Here is a 16920-nt window from a genome sequence, read left to right on the forward strand (position 1 = left end):
AATTCAATTAAAATTAAAACTGAGACTGAGACTATTTTGGCCGTTTTGCTAGAATTGTAGTTTTACTTACATCTGACGACATCAAATATGTTTTTTTTTACGTGTATGTTTTTTTTTTCCAGCACAACCAGAAATGGATTAATTGATCAAAATGAACTTCAAATGTATAACAATTAAGATATAAAAAGTACATTTAGAATAGGAGAATATGAATCGATTTAAATATTTCTAACAAAAAAAACATCAGGATGATACAGAGGTGTTTTTTTGTATGTAAGGTCGTAAGGTGCCGCTGCTCCAAAAAGTTCCTGTCACTGCTCAAAACTAGACTTCGGTGAAATAGCTAAAATAATAATAACAATATAAGGAATCAATGGAAGTGTATAAAAGACATTTATTATTCAACTATTCACAAAAAAGCAGGTTTGTCCATAGTTTTTTTTTTTGTATTTTAGCTACAAAACACATTTGAACCAACAAAAATAGGAGCTATAAAGAACAAAGACAATACCCTACTGTTATCCTTGTCTCATATTAAGTTGATGAAAAAATAACAAAAGTAAGAAAGCATTGACGATGTAGGTAAGACATGCGAAAGGTAATTGAAATAAAACAATTTTCTACACCTGATCTTGAAAAACAAAACATTCGGTCCAACAGGGGGCAGCAGTGCAGCTGGAACGAAAACAACTGCAGTACAGTTTGGTAAAGAAGAAGAATTTTTCTTCTTCCACGGCCAGCTGTTTATGTCCGTCCACGTCTCATCTACCTCCTCCCATACATGTTGTTATTAGTCAATTTCCAAATCCATTTCCAGTTCGAGTTTATTAAGACACATTGTTGAAAATGTCAGAAGGACTGCGTTCAGAGCTGGAGAAATACCTCGAGACTTTAAACATCCAGACGAGCTGCGTGGAGCACGTGCCGGTAAAACACCGACATGCAGCTGACACAGTCCAAGCTGTTTACAGTCATGATTCAAATAGCTTTGTTGTTGTATTAAAGTAAAGCTCATGGTTACATTTATAACAAAATTGGTTTGTCTGGGAGATGATTACAATGCAGGGTATCTCGAGCCTGCTCCCTTTTTAAAAACATATTAGAAGCCCATTAGACTATTATCAAGTATCATTGCTTATTATTTAAGGTTTAAGCGTTATAGAAAATATATTTATTGACAAATCAGGAGTAGTTGAGGTCATTGCTATAATTCGACGATATCAAATATTCAGAATGGAATTTATTGTTTAATATAAGCGTTGAAACAAGTATGTTGAGACACATGAATGCATCAAATTGTTTTTTTTTTAGTTTAAGAGTTCATTTTCTTCCGTTTTCAATGCCGAATAAACATTCAGATCAATGGAAGCTGGAATAGGGCCATTATTGTTTCCCCCAGTCATGTACAGTATGTGTGTAATGATTCCTGTATTTTCTAAAGTGGCGTGTTTATGAACAGTCTCTTGTTAAATGTTGTAAAGTGTGTAAAGTGTTTTTTTGTAGTTTATTCTAAATTTGTTGTGTCAGTGCCACATAAATTACGTAATATTACGCAGAGATCCTCACCTATTATGCAAGTGAGCGTTTTTGTGCAGTTGTTTAATAAAGTCTGTGTTAAGCTTTTTAAAACCTGTCTGACTTGTTCCTGCTGCGTCCTGCAGGGGGCGTCAAAACACAGGATATGTTTGACCTGCAGATGATAGATAGATAGATAGATAGATAGATAGATAGATAGATAGATAGATAGATAGATAGATAGATAGATAGATAGATACTTTATTGATCCCGAGGGAAATCCAGGCCATCCAGTAGCAGTATACAGACAGGCAGGACACAAGACACAAGAAATTGGTTACAGTACAAAACATCGGTTACAATGCAATACACACCCGCTGTCCCCCCTCCCCTCTCTATACAATAATCCCCCAAACAAGATTTAGCAGCCCCTATGTGACTAAGAGTAAAGGTTAAACCTGTGCAGTTGGCATTAGCATTAAACTTAAACTTATATAGCATAATGTACCTAACCTGTGAGGAGAGAGAAGCATGTGTGCTGTGTGTGCTGGGTGTATGTACAGAGGTCTTTGAGCTTATGCCCGAGGTGTGAGTACAGTTGTTAAAACAGTGAGCAGTGATTTGCATTAAGTGTCCTAAACAAAGAGGTGAGACCAGGGATGATTCGGGTGATTGCTATTTAAGTACCCAACTATTGAGGAGCAGATTAGCATTAAGTGTTGAAGACAATAGAGTGAAACTTGACCTAGTTAGGGTGATCATGTCAACCATTACAGATGTAGCATAACAATACGGTAGGGTGGAATCAGATGATTAGAGTGATTATCGTTAAAGTGACCTGCGCTCAGTAAGGTGACCATCAATATGCGTTAAAGTGTCCAACTGGAGGCTGACTCTGAGGTCAGCAGTGCAGATGAGGAGTTAGAAAAAAGTGAAAAAAGAGTCCAGGGATCACCGTGCGCTTCTTCCCTGCCGTGACAGTGAAGTGTTGTACAATCTGATGGCCAGGGGGACAAAAGAGTTCTTGAGTCTGTCCGTGGAGCACGACTGTGAGAGCAGTCTTTCGCTGAACATGCTCCTCTGCCCGGTGAAGGTGCTGTGCAGAGGGTGGTGTGTGTTGTCCATGATGGAGAGCATTTTGTCCAGAGACCTCCTCTCAGCCACTGTCACCAGTGAGTCCAGCTCTGTGCCCACCACAGAGCCGGCCCTCCTCACCAGTCTGTCCAGGCGTGCTGCGTCCCTCTTCTTGCAGCTTCCTCCCCAGCACACCACGGCGTAGAAGAGGACGCTGGACACCACAGACTGGTAGAACATCTGCAGCAGCTTTTTGCAGATGTTGAACGACCCCAGCCTTCTCAGGAAGTACAGACGACTCTGTCCCTTCCTGCAGGTAGTGTCCATGTTAGGCGACCAGTCCAGCTTGTCATCCAGCTGCAGCCCCAGGTACCCGTAGGTCCTGACCACCTCCACGTCGACCCCCCCGATGGAAACATGTTCTAGATGTGGTTTGTTCCTTCGGAAGTCCACCACCATCTCCTTGGTCTTGGAGGTGTTTAGCTGCAGATGGTTGTCACTGCACCATGTCACAAAGTCCTCGATCAGGCTCCTGTACTCCTCCTCCCGTCCATCTCTGACACAAGCAACTATCGCAGTGTCGTCCGAGTATTTCTGCATGTGGCATAGCTCAGAGTTATACTGGAAGTCAGAGGTATACAGGGTGAACAGGACAGGGGAGAGCACGGTCCCCTGTGGTGCTCCGGTGCTGCTGACCACAGTGTCAGATGTGCAGTCCTTCAGTCTGACGTACTGTGGTCTCTCTGCGAGGTAGTCCGTGATCCACCTCACCAGGTACGAGTCCACCCTCATCTCGGTCAGCTTGTCTCTCAGTAGGAGGGGATGGATGGTGTCGAAGGCGCTTGAGAAATCAAAGAACATGATTCTCATCACGCTGCTCCCTTTGTCCAGATGAGAGTAAGCCCTGTGTAGAAGATAGAGGATGGCATCGTCCACGCCCACCTTTGCCTGGTATGCAAACTGCAGTGGATCCTGTGCGTGTTGTACCTGGGGTCTGAGGTGTTGCAGCAGCAGCCGTTCAAAGGTCTTCATAACGTGGGATGTCAGAGCGATTGGTCTGAAGTCGCCTGGCTCACTGGGGTTTTTCTTCTTGGGGACCGGGGTGAGGCACGAGGTCTTCCAGAGCACAGGAACCTTCCCAAGCCGCAGACTGAGGAGTCATTCAGTTTCACACTGAAGCTCTTCTGCGAATACACGACGCTCAGATTATTCTACTGATGTGTTCCTTTTTTTTTTCTAACGTGGTTGTTGTTTACTTATATGATGATTTTAAATAAATGAGTTCTTAAACTTGTAAAATCCTTCAGGTGGCCATTTAAATGAAAGCAGAAAATAAGATTAAAGATTAAATTACTCTAGTGAACTCTTTTCCACTGCTTCATTTTGTAGATTATAAGATTGATCAGAAGTTTCACATTAATATGAATCCAGAAACACAGAGCTGAATGACATGATGTTTAATGCAGTGAAGGACACATTGTCTGTTTAATTTAAATGGCGTAATAACAGACAGGTCATTTAAATGGTTTTTTCCCCCTGCAGGTGTTCACAGTGGAGGAGATGATGCCTCACCTAACAGAAGTGAGCGGCGCTGTGACTAAGAACCTCTTCCTGAAGGACAAGAAGAAGAAAGGCCTGTGGCTGGTGTCTGCACGCCACGACCACCAGGTCAGCACACACCATCATGCTCACTATCAGAGGATATAAATGATCTGACCTCAGAACAGTCTCTGCGTTGTTTTGACTCTGTTCCTTTGCAGGTGAATCTCAACGACCTCGCCAAGAAGCTCGGTGTCGGCAGTGGCAACCTTCGCTTTGCAGACGAGGCAGCCATGTTGGAAAAACTCAAGGTAAAATAACTGGTTCGTTTACACAAGAGTTCCCTTTATGCATTTTATCTTCAAGAGTATCTAGCATATACTTTAGTTAGAGAATACATTTGTTTAAGTTACGTTAACTTCCCAATCCAAACATTTACCCTGATTAAAAATCATTAGGTCCCAAAAGCTGTAAAATGCAATTAAAGCTGAATTCACACAAAGAACAAAGACCAGTGACATGACACTGCAAGACACAAAAGATCTGAGTTCTTCAACTTGTGGGTGTCGGTCTTTTAGCTTCTTGTTCCACGGAGCAGCTTTTATTGAGATGAATGGGGCTGTGTCTCTAATGATGTATCCATTCGATAATAAATCCTGCAGCCCAATAAACTGAGACAGGAATAAATACAGCTAAATATTTTGGTCAGCCAAAACTCTGTAAGATGTTCCCACACTTACAGCGCACTCTGTAGTCATATTTGGGGATGTTATTTACTCTAAACACTCCTGGTAGTAAAGTTCTGGTTGACAGGCTATAGGTATAGATTTATTTTTCCTTCATCTCTGTCCTCTCAGGTGGGTCAGGGATGCGCCACGGCTCTCGCTCTGCTCTTCGATAAGGATCAGAGCGTAAAGTTTGTCCTTGACCGGGACCTGGTGGAGGGAGGTCATGAGATGGTCTACTTCCACCCAATGACAAACGCCGCCACCATGGGGCTCCGACCTGACGATCTACTGCGCTTCCTTAAGGAGACGGGACACGACCCGGTCCTGGAGAGCTTTGAGTAGAAGGGACAGTAAACTGGACTTGAGTGAAGGCTGGAAACAGGAGCAGCCTGCAGGGACTAAACCTGGATCTGAACTCATGTTAGAACAGAACAAGAAAACAACCAAAATAATCACGTGTTAATAATAATGAAATAAATAATGCGTGTGTTTATTGAGACGCTCATCCACAAAGAATCTTTTGTTAGAAACAAAAAGGAACATTCTACGACTTTGTTTTGACTACAACTCATTGTAACTCTTTAAGTATCTATGACATTACTAACTACTTGAATTTCCCTCGGGATCAATAAAGTATCTATCTACAGATCAGTGAACTTGCACTTGCGGGGATTTACCAATAATAAAACCTTAAGGAAACTGTTTAAACACTTTGTTAATGAAGATTCATGACTGAGTGGCACCAGGTTCTTTTTTTATCTTGTGCCTTGAAGGAGGGTGAAAACAAATTCATCTTTGAATCAATGTGATCACTGTTTCTGTTGAAGGAAAGAAAAACTGACGGCATTTTCCAGGGAGAACTTCCTGTTCAGTCCTCGTTTAAATTCCCCATCAGATGAGGTCACCTCCTGCGGACTGAACAGTTCAGGAAGTGACATCCAAGCAACAAAGAAACGATGGAGGAGAGACAACAGGAGCATGTGGGAAGAGAGAGAGGCTGAAATGGAAGAATACACTTTAAAATCATTACAACTAGATGACATTGAGACTTTTCCCAAAACATTTTCTACTGCCCTTGTTTTACAAGTTTTTTAGTTAAGCATTTTCCTCTTCTCAAAAGGTCATCAGTTGTGTTCTTGGGTGTAAATTGTCTGCTGTAGAAAACCCACTCCAGTTTAATCCACAGTGTGGAAGTCCTTCATTGAGAGTAGAGTAGAGTTTGTCAGTAATCAAAATGTTCCAAAAGTAAGAAGTAACAATGATCTTTTCATTACTTTTTAATATTATCATATTTTGGATTATTACATCTGCATTATATTCTTTCATCGTTATCATTTGTCCTGAGGGAATATTCTGGGTTTATTCATGTGAACTGCCTGCAGCTGGTCAGTACTATCCTGTTGGCTCGGTGCAGCTCAGTGTGATGGCGAGCTGCTGACTGCTGAAGGCTGCAGCCTTGTCTCTGACTGCTCACCAGAGGAGTGTCCAGACTCTTTTTTGACAGGGCTGGCCTCACTGGTGCACTGATATCATTTCTACTTTAACAAAAAGACATATAGACACATTTAAAAAAAGTGAGATGGGTTAGATATGGCTTCTCAACAATTATAGAACAACAAATCTTACTGTTTTAGGCTGTTTAGCTAAACCCAATTTTTAGTGAAAAGCTGGAAAAAGTTAGTGAAACTCCACTACACACATGCATACTAGATACAAACATACTTACTGAACATACATTTCATACATCTTTTTTCCAGGCGCAAAGCACGTTATTTAAGCTTAAGGCTTCCCATAGTGTTGTAAACTGGCAGCACATACATTTCCTTCGATTTGAATTGGGCAAGAAACTACAACAAGTGAACAGGGTAGCATTATTTATTCTTCATTCAAGAAATTACATTTACTAGTTAAAGGGTTTCTGCCGTTAGATTTAGATTTAAAAGAAGTACATCATCATGAAGATGTTCATGATCAAGAGACACCTTATCTAAGGAAATATTTACAAGAGCATGCATCAAACACATAATTAACTTGCACTTCTGGTTGGTTTGTTTGTGGATAAAAACAAAAATCTCTTAACAGAAAAGTTTTTTAATTTTCAATCTTTTTGATTTTAATACGTTTTTTAAAGTTATTTAATTGTTACTTTGTGATTCATGTGAGCAAAACAAGATCTCTTCAGATGTTAAGAATCTCAAAAGCTTAATTCTAACTGCAGTTTCTAAACAAAAATAACTCCAACTCCATCTCTCTGCTGTGCATTAATGTGCTCTCTCTCTCTCTCTCTCTCTCTCTCTCTCTCTCTCTCTCTCTCTCTCTCTGTGTCTTTATGAAGCTCTCTCGCTCCCTCTCCCTTCCTGCATTCTTAATGAGAGTGTGTATTGTTGCATTGTTGTATAAAATTAGCAAATGAATAAATGTAACATACACAGACACTCAGTTCCCAGGCATTCTTTCACACAAAGTGTGTGTGTAAGTTTTGGAAAGAGCTCCCACCACCACCCTCCTCCACAGACAAGCCCCTTTGTTGTTGATGATATTTTGTTGTGAAAATTCCTGTGTGAGAAAGTCTATTAATTAAACACACAGGATCAGCTGTGCTGCTGCTGGTTCAGAATTAACTTTTCTTACTTTTTAAACTTTAATATAAATTTAATGTAGTTTAAAATAATAATTTAATCATTTATTCCTTGCAAAAACAATGAAGGTTACCTAATAATAAGACTATAGCATCGTTTGTTCCCTCTCAGCAGACTCCCGTTCCAGACTCCACAGGCCTGAATGCACGTTGACTCGGGAAGATTTACATTCAGGCCCGTCTTGTTAACTTGCTGCATGAAATAAGCAAAATCTATGGTATAGTTTGTATCTTAATTCATGAAATAATGAAAGTGGCTGAGTTATCACACAACTCTTCCACTGAAATGATATTGAGTTTTGAAAGTTTAACCAATTTGGTTTCATTAAGTGACAGGTAAATGCTGCTGGCTGTTTGCTTTGTGGCCTCTCAGCTCGTTCAGACACTAAAAGCTAAAGGTCTCAGCCTTGTTTGTGATTGTGAAGAACCCCTCCCCCCTCTCCTCACTCCTGGCTTAAAGAAACTAAGAAGGTGATGGACACACAGCTTCATACTTGAAAATAAAAAAATACCCAAACCAGGGTCAGAATCCTCAATTTATACCAAGGCTATCAACATACCTCCGAATGACACCTTTCCTACAGCAGTTTTCTCTTTTTCTCACTCTCCCTCGATGTTCGTCTGGTTTCCATCAGTTGGTCATGAGATGCAGCTCTATTGCCGTGACGACAGAGTGCAATCTGGTTGCTATGGGAGACAGTCCGGAATAAGCTGTTATTAAACGTGCGTGTGTGTGTGTGTGTGTGTGTGTGTGTGTGTGTGTGTGTGTGTGTGTGTGTTCTTGATCTCATAAAAAGTTATACAAAGCACTCAGTTAGGTTGTGCGAGGACGGAGGTTATAGTTTTTACTGCTTCTTCACAGGTGAAGAACCTCGTTTGAAAAAGAACTAAAAACTGTTGTATCAATGTAGGCCTAGTTGTAGATTAAATTATACAAATAACTGCTTTGTAAATTCATATGATGTTGCGTAGTCACAGAGGTGAAAAGCAATGATGTTTTGTGCAGCATTTGCACAAATGAAAACTGAGTATTATCTCTAAAGTTCTTTTCCAAATACAGTTCTTGGTTTGCAAGTATTTCTACTCCATCTTCTGTCTTCTTCTCTGCAGTTGTGAGGGAACTATCATGATTAACTACACTCAAATTATCTATTATTTCAGGAAGTATGCTTGCGTAAATTATGTCAGAGTCATCCAAGATTGGCCACACTGTCAAGTGTGCACAGAATTATGAAGCTACAGCCAGATGTAGCCAAATAACAAGCGTCAGCAGCTAACCAATGCCTTTACCAAAACTGTTTAACTGTGTGCTTGAGTGTAGTACTGTTTGATTGTTTTGAGGTGTTGGTTGGTGGTTTCTTTAGATTCGGCTGGGTTATCAGTTTCCAGTCTTTGTACAAAAATACAAAAATGGTCAGCTGTTTATATTGTTTATGTTTAAGATAAGAGCTCTTAGAAACAATATATGGTGTAGCTAATGTCAACAGGACAGATGATGAGGATTCTGGAGGTTTTGTGTTTATTGGATAGGACAGCTAAAGAGAGACCGGAAACAGTGGGAGGAGAGAGAGTGAAATGACATGCAGGAAAGGGTCGAAGTCGGATTGCACCTAAAGTATGGCTGTTGTGATGAGGACTGAAACCTCTGTACATAGTGTGTGTGTGACATAACCACGAGGCTATCTGGCACCCCACCAAACCTAGTTTCATATTTCTAGTTGGCTATAATTCGAGTTTATTAAACAGTGTCTTCCCGTGTTTTGCATGTTTAGATTTGTAGTTGTAACCACAACATGTTCTTTTTTCGTTTATTAAGCACCACTGACTTAAATAAGTACACTGCCAATAACTTTTCTGTTAAGAGATTTTTGCTTTTATCCACAAACAAACCAACCAGTAGTGCAAGTTAATTATGTGTTTGATGCATGCTCTTGAATGTAAATATTTCCTAAGATAAGGTGTCTCTTGATCATGAACATCTTTATGATGATGTACTTCTTTTAGATCTAACAGCAGAGAAATGATGTAATTTCAACCCAGCGTGAGCAATATTTCCCAAAAGCCATGGCAGCCATAACATTAGCAGAGCCTTCCTTCGATAACAGAAAGCAAGGCTCCTGAAGTGTGCTCGCTGTGCAGGTGCAAGGCACAATAGTGTAAAAGAGTTAAAGAAATCTAGACTGAAATTGTAATCCTGCTAATGATCTCTAGTGTTGCTCAACTTTAAAGACTTACTCAACTTAGTTTCATGTTCCAAGCCTGCTCTTCAGAGGATGAACACCCTCAGGATAAATAAATTTCATTTTTACCTCCTCTGCTGGTTCAGAATGTAAAAATAAAAAAGGAAAAATCCTCAGGCTGTATTTGTTGATATTGTGGCTGTATTGAACACTGCAGCCTGTAGGGCACACCGACTGTTTGTTCCTCTATCTGCAGGCGTTTCATCTCCAGAATACAGTTAACAAGAATATAACCCTTCTCTGCTGTCTGCATTTGCATATTTATTTCTGCAGTAATTGGTGGTAATGTGTGTGTGTGTGTGTGTGTGTGTGTGTGTGTGTGTGTGTGTGTGTGTGCTTGTGTGTGTCTGTGTTTACAGACCCAGCAGGCTTTCTACAATAATAATGTGGTTCATCATTTTCAGACACTCACCGGAAACTCTTAGCCTCATTAGACAGAACTCTGCAAAGATTCTAAAGTTGTATCTTTGTGTGAGACTGCAAGGAGACGACCTAGGTCAAAGGTCAGAGGTAAGACAACTTCAAATTGTCAGTTCTGCCTGTTGCTGTTGAGTATATCCGACAACACTGATTGTACTGAAGTCTTTTTAAAAATGTGTGTGTGGGGGGATTTCTTGGCTGGCATGCGAAGAAGAGTCTGACATTATGACATGGTTTGCGTTTATTTCAGTGTGATGTGTAATTCAAAATATTTGCAATATCAAGGGACGAATGCAAAAACCCCCCCCCCAAAAAACATTTTCCCCTCATTGACAATGTTAGTTACTAAAGGAGTGAGGAGTAAACCAACAGTGACAGTAATACAAGTTCATTCCATGATTGTGAGTCTTTGCACCAGAGAGGCAGGAGAGCATGAAAACATATGTACTGGCTAGTGAGTACATTTATGTTTGGACGGAAGAACGAAATGACACTTAATTAGTCTGAAGTAAATATTTAATCAGGAAATATTGTAGGTTGTGCCACTTCCTGCTGTTATTTGACAGAAAATGATGAAATGGGACGTACATACCACAGTGCATCATATGGCACCTGCTGCTGTAACAGTCACACACACACACACACACACACACACACACACACACACACACACACACACACACACACACACACACACACAATGTTCAGTAAATGAGGTGGGGGCCTCCTGTGGTGAAGTGTCTAATGTATTTTAATGGCAGTCTGAGTGTGTCGGCCTGCTGATGTTTTAAAGATAAACTGCAGACTTCTGATTCCACACAGGTGAACAGACTGTACCTCAGAGAGACGTCCGCAGAATGTTTATAGGTTATTAGACCACTTGTTTGATTAAATAAATGAATTATTTTTGTTCGTGAGAGCTGACACTTCCCCTTTAAGAGATCCAGGAAGTGCTTGTGAGCGAGGGGGCGTTGGTGGGGGCGGGGCTTCCTGGTTCAGGGGTGGTGCTTTGTGAGGAAACAGGTGTGTGTGCTGACAGGGATGATGTCATTCTTTGGCTGAGTCACCTGGGAGACGGCTGCTGAGCGGACCGTGGACAGAAAAGATAAGAGAAGGAGGAGGAGGAGGAGGAGGGAGCGAGCAGCCATCATCACTCCTGTTTATTCCTGAGGAGGTGTCGGTGTGAGGAAAGAGTCCCAGCAGAAGAGCAGGAGGAGGAAGAGGAGGAGGAGGAGGCTATTTGAATACTGCTGATTGTCAAGGTGAGAGAGAGAGAGAGAGAGAGAGAGAGAGAGAGAGAGAGAGAGAGAAAGAGAGAGAGAGAGAGAGTGAGTGTGCAAATGAATGAGTGAGAGATAACGTGTAGTGAGATAGTAGCTCATATTTATCTTTTCAACTCTCTTTGGAAGAGCAACCTCACCATGGCTCATTTTATGAAAACTTTTAAAACTTGAATTTAAACTTCCACTCAGAGGGCCATGCTGTTGTTGCATGTTTCAGCTCGGTCAATAAATCTATGTCAAGTTTATGGACACCCCCATTTACAAGTTTCTTTTCATTTCACATTTCAAGACTTTTTTCCCCCTTTTTAGTGAAATGATGAAATCTCATGCCTGTATGTGAATTCTGCAGCTGAACATGAACTCACTGCATTAGCCATGTGAAGTTTCACCTCACACTGGATCTAACATGATAGTATTTTGTGTAAGTTGATGTTGGTGTCTGTGGAAACTTAAAGCTTGTTGGCAGTTCTGTTGAGGATCGACGAGGAGGAGCAGACAGTTTGAGAAGGCTGTAATTTCTGCAGCTGTACTTTGGTTAAGTGGTCAGTTTTCCATTGGTTCTACATCACTCCCCGTTTCTGGTCTTTCTTCTGGCTCTGAGTCTGTTGAGGAACACTGTGTTTGTTGTGTATTTAGTTAACAGTTTAAGTGACCTTTTTTCTGCTCAGATGTCCTTCCTAATCCTTGATGTCTGACCCTTCAACTGTTTGACCTGTGGCAACTATAGACAGTAACAATGAAGTCACTATACCAGAATTTTAATCTAAGAATTTTAGGCAAACAATATCAGGTAATTTCTGTTTTTTTAACAACCAAACTCCTGAAAGCTGTCTTCAATAAATATTCTTGCAACATTTCTCCACCAAAATGCATTTATGTGATCTAGAGTGTCCCCTCCTCTGCTCTCCTCCTCTTGCATATTTATGGCACACCAAATGGACTTGAGTAATGTCATTTTACCAACCTGTGAATTTAAACCAACATTTGCTCTCTCCACATAGGGCAGTTTGGGTTGAAGCCTCTGTACACTGACATCTTGCTAATAAGACCAGGACAGGTTTAAAATAGCCTATAGATCCTATGGGGAGAATTTGTGATGTAATAAGTAACAACAATGATGATAACAGGTCAACAGGGGAATATACTATGAAGCGAGTTCAACATACCCAGGTTATCTTTGGGTTGTCTGGCTTTACCAACCTTAACATAAAAGTTTGTGCTTACTTTATACGAAGCTGCTTATCAACCTGATAAGTAACCCTTGAGTTTCTCAAGGGCGCTTCATAAGGTGCAGAGTTAGCTTCATTCAACCTATCACAATCATCACTGTCTTCTGTCAACAGATCGTCATATCTAACAAACTCTGAACATACTGTATTAATAACACAAAGACGTGTAAGATAAACAGGCTACCAAATGCAGGAAGGACAATTGGCAGATAACGGAAATATCTTGGAGTATTTATGGCTTATTACATTTTTTCCCCATCTTTTATTCATCTTCAAACTGAATATAATGTCGCCTGTTTTTCCCCCTAACTAAATGTGTTGCACTAACTCATGTGGCGTGTATAACAGTTTGAAAAGTTATATTTTTTTAGCTGCAGCTCTGATGCTAACAAACAGACCGACATGGAGACACTAAACATTTATATGTGTCTGAGATATAACTGAAAGCCATAAGAGGGCTATTTGTAATTTTACATCTTTAATATATAAAAACACAATTAAAATGCTCCGTTTCTTTTTCAGTCTCAGTTGAAGGATGAATGTCGTGTCCTCCCCATTTCGATCAACTCCACCACAAAAGATCTGATTGGTCACACTCAAGTAAGTAAAAGTTAGCGACCTTCGTAGGACTGAAAACCCAGTTTATCAAAGCCAAAGTATAAAAGTCAATACAGTTAGCAGGAAATAGGCGACTCAGTGAACAAGAAGCGTAAGTACCGTACTTAAGTACAGAATTTTAGTCGATGTTGGTTACATTAGATTATATGCAAGCCAACACTATAGACTTCATGATTAACTTTCTGTTAACCTCATTTAAAGATGTCTGTCAAATTAAAGTCCAGCTTTCATATAATGTAGTTAGAGTATTCAAGTCCGTACTGCAGTAGCAGGACAGGAGTGGGCCGTGTTCTCCTCTTACATCTAAAGTTCAGAGTTTCAAACCTTCCCTGCTCCCCAGATGTAAATGTTGGAGACGCATTGAAGAAGCTTGATTAAATGTTCCTTCTGCCATCCACCTGTTCCATCAAAAGTTTTTACTTTCTTTACAAACTAAATATACAAATGGTCATTTTACCATATCAGCATGTGAAATGCAAGACGATGTAGTTGAAGGAGTGATGGTTTTTATTATTCTTTACTCTTAGTTTTATAGTTATATCATTTTTTTTAGAGGACACTGTGCTGCCAAACCTCATCATGCAGAATAATGGAGCTGTAAAGATCGTACAATAATGACAAATAACATGGAGATGTTACATAGTGCTGTGTGTCTGTGAGCAGCAGGTTTAAAGAGACGTGAAATCTGTCAAACAGCAACAGGTGACCAGCAGCCCGCAGACGCACTTATCCTCACACACACACAGTCGCCCCAGGGTGTGTGTGTGTGTGTGTGTGTGTGTGTGTGTGTGTGTGTGTGTGTGTGTGTGTGTGTGTGTGTGTGTGTGTGTGTGTGGTACCATCATATGACTGTGAGAGTAAACAGTACATGTAATATGGGAGACGGTGAGAGTGATGTCATGCAGGAAGTGGACATAGTAAAATGAGAGCACACAAACGAGGTAACTGTACCATGTGCTCACATGATTGTTTGCTTAGTGTTCGGCTGCTTCAACCAAGCGTTCCATGATTGATTTGTGTTTTTGTCAACAACAAAAAAAACCATCAGTTCCTTGTTTGACGTGAGAGGAAAAATGTATCTCCACTTAACTTAATGTGCATTTTTTAAGTGTTTATGCTGTATGAAACATTTGTCTTACAGTAACAAAAATACCACAATAGTATTTCAGACTGTCTATTTATCAAGTCCATTTTGTTGATGTTGAATGGTCCCTGTTAGCCAATCAGTGCTGTGTTTTATAATCAATATAAGGCAAGAAATTCTTCCCAACACAAAAACTTAAATCTTTCAGAAAACTCCACCTCCTGTATACTCCGGACTTGATTAGCTGACTCAACTATTAAATATCCCCACTCTTGCTAGTTTACCCGAGAATTACTAGTTATTACTCATCATTCCTGTTTTATTAGTTTAGGCCTGCGATGCCAATTAAATGTTGTCTGTAAGCTGCTCCTACCACTCTCTGAGGCTCGAGCTCCAGTTAACGCGTCAATGCTCTAGCCAGATGTAAACCAGCAGATGTAGACAGATGGCATCTTAAAGTGTGAAGTGGTTTTTCAGAATTTTCAAAAATGGTGACACAGTTTCAGTAGTTTAGTAGAAAATGTGTATTTAAATCAACAGAGAAAGTAGTTGCATGCCTAGACCAGTGTAGAGAGGTTGCAGTCAGGGTTTGTTTGACTGTAAATGATGAGGGCTGAATGTTTTCATGAATACTTTGGTACAGAAGAGTCAGATCCCAGGCAGCTTTTTCTGTGTCCATTTAGAGTCTCAAAGCGTTTTACATGTTGGTTATGCCATGTCAATCAATCAATCAATCAATCAATCAATCAATCTTTAGTTGTATAGTGTCAATTCATGACAGGCGTTATCTCGAGACACTTTACAGAAAGCAGGTAAAGGACCTTACTTATTGATATATTACAAGAGCCCAGCTTAATCCGTCATAGCGTGGCAAGAAAAAGACGTCCCTTTAATGGACAGAAATCTTCAGCAGACCCGGGCTCATGACGGAACAGCCGTCTGCTAAACTGTGCAGATGGATAACAGGATATCATATTCGTCCTCTTTTAACCTCTGCTGTTATAATCGTTTCTGCTCATTTGTTTGCGTATTTCAGAGACAGCTCGTGTGGTTGAACAGATTTCAACCACATTTCTTCAACAATAATTATCAAAACACACAAATGTAAACGGTTTGCTGAATTCCTCCCTCACACTCTGATGTGTCTTCCTTGTGTGTCCTTGAAAATCCCGATAAAATAAAATGAACAGTTAGTTGTTACCTTATAGTACAGCGAGTACATTAAACATGTTGCGTAAAACAGGTCAAACGTGTTTCTTGAAGTTACAAAACTCAGTGATCTTAAGAATTGTTTGAGAAAAAACAAATAATGGCATCAGCAAACCCATTTAAAACCACGAACTGAAAGTACTTTGTCTGAGCAATGAATAGAAGTAAGAAAGTCAGAAAACACGGACAGAACCAGCTGGACCAGGAAGTCCATGAATGAAATTGAAATAAGCCTGTTAACTTAAGGAAATCATAGGTAAAATGAAATACAATGTTCTGTTACCTTGAAATAAAATTACACAAGTGAAGGAATGAAGCCCCATTATAAAAAAATATTGAAGTTGCTGTTTGACTCAGAGCAATATGTAACTCTCTGACATGTAGCCTTTAACATGGGTACTTCAGTCCAAATTTAAAACACTGGAGAGAACTGGCCATGTCGCAGACACGATAGCTTCAGTGTTTAGCCAGCTCTGCATCTGTCTTGAAACATTTCTGTGTTTTAACCTCTTTCCATTTTTCAAAAAAATCTCCAATATTTATCCTATATTTAGCATAATTCTTCTCATGGAGCGTGCAGAAAATAAAAAAATGCACAAAAATAAATAAATGCAGAAGCTTTTCAGGTTGGTTAGAAACTAAACCTTTTTGCTTGCCTGCTTCCATGGCTGCAACACCTGTTGGTTTGCCGTTTGCCTGGGAAACTGCAGGGTTTCCAAAACCGCCTACCTTCTCTGGTTGAAACAAAAACAAACCGTTCTGCACCGAAATCTAAACTTAGAAAGAGGACATACTGGCTGCTGCAGTGTTGACAGAGATGTCAGCACTTCAACATAGCATGTTTCCTTTAAGTCTGATAATAAAGTCAAGTCATTGTATGATTTAATTCAGTAAATATCTTACTCATTGATCCTTCAATGCAGATATGTCACATGCACTTTTATTTTAAGGGTCTGAGTGCTTTTACCACTGATCACTGGTAAATCCACTTTTGTAATCACGTGTTATTGTTTGTATTATTTGTTGTTTAGAAGTCTTCAAAAGTATTTAAGAAAGAGTAAAGTAGTTCACAAGCGCGCACACACACACACACACACACACACACACACACACACACACACACAGTGCAATAATGAGCAGGAAGCTGCAGCAGGTCAGCACCGTTTTGGCCTGCAGACTCTTTGTATTGTATTGACAGCAGCTTTTTGTGTGTAATCTGAATGAGAGCGCAGTCTTTGCTCTCACTTCACTGAGCTCTTTGTTTTTCATTACGAACTCTAAATCACTCTTCCATCAGGAGCGAGAGGAACAGTGACCATCAAACAAACTGCGAGGACATGGAA

At 40.2% G+C, this 16920-nt stretch overlaps 2 protein-coding genes across 5 annotated transcripts in view; both read left to right on the plus strand.

Annotated features, from left to right (window-relative positions):
• The window catches only part of usp54a (ubiquitin specific peptidase 54a), a 202013-nt gene that overhangs the window by 135101 nt on the left and 49992 nt on the right, over positions 1–16920 (plus strand). The gene's annotated exons all lie outside the window — the stretch shown is intronic.
• prorsd1 (prolyl-tRNA synthetase domain containing 1) lies at positions 716–5507 on the plus strand. Its single transcript, XM_079362222.1, has 4 exons — positions 716–927; positions 4132–4257; positions 4350–4439; positions 4986–5507. The coding sequence occupies exons 1-4, from the start codon at positions 847–849 to the stop codon at positions 5196–5198; spliced, it is 510 nt and encodes a 169-aa protein (XP_079218348.1). The 5' UTR covers positions 716–846; the 3' UTR covers positions 5199–5507.

This window comes from Symphodus melops (genome assembly GCF_947650265.1).
Source record: "Symphodus melops genome assembly, chromosome: 15".
Lineage (NCBI taxonomy): Eukaryota > Metazoa > Chordata > Actinopteri > Labriformes > Labridae > Symphodus > Symphodus melops.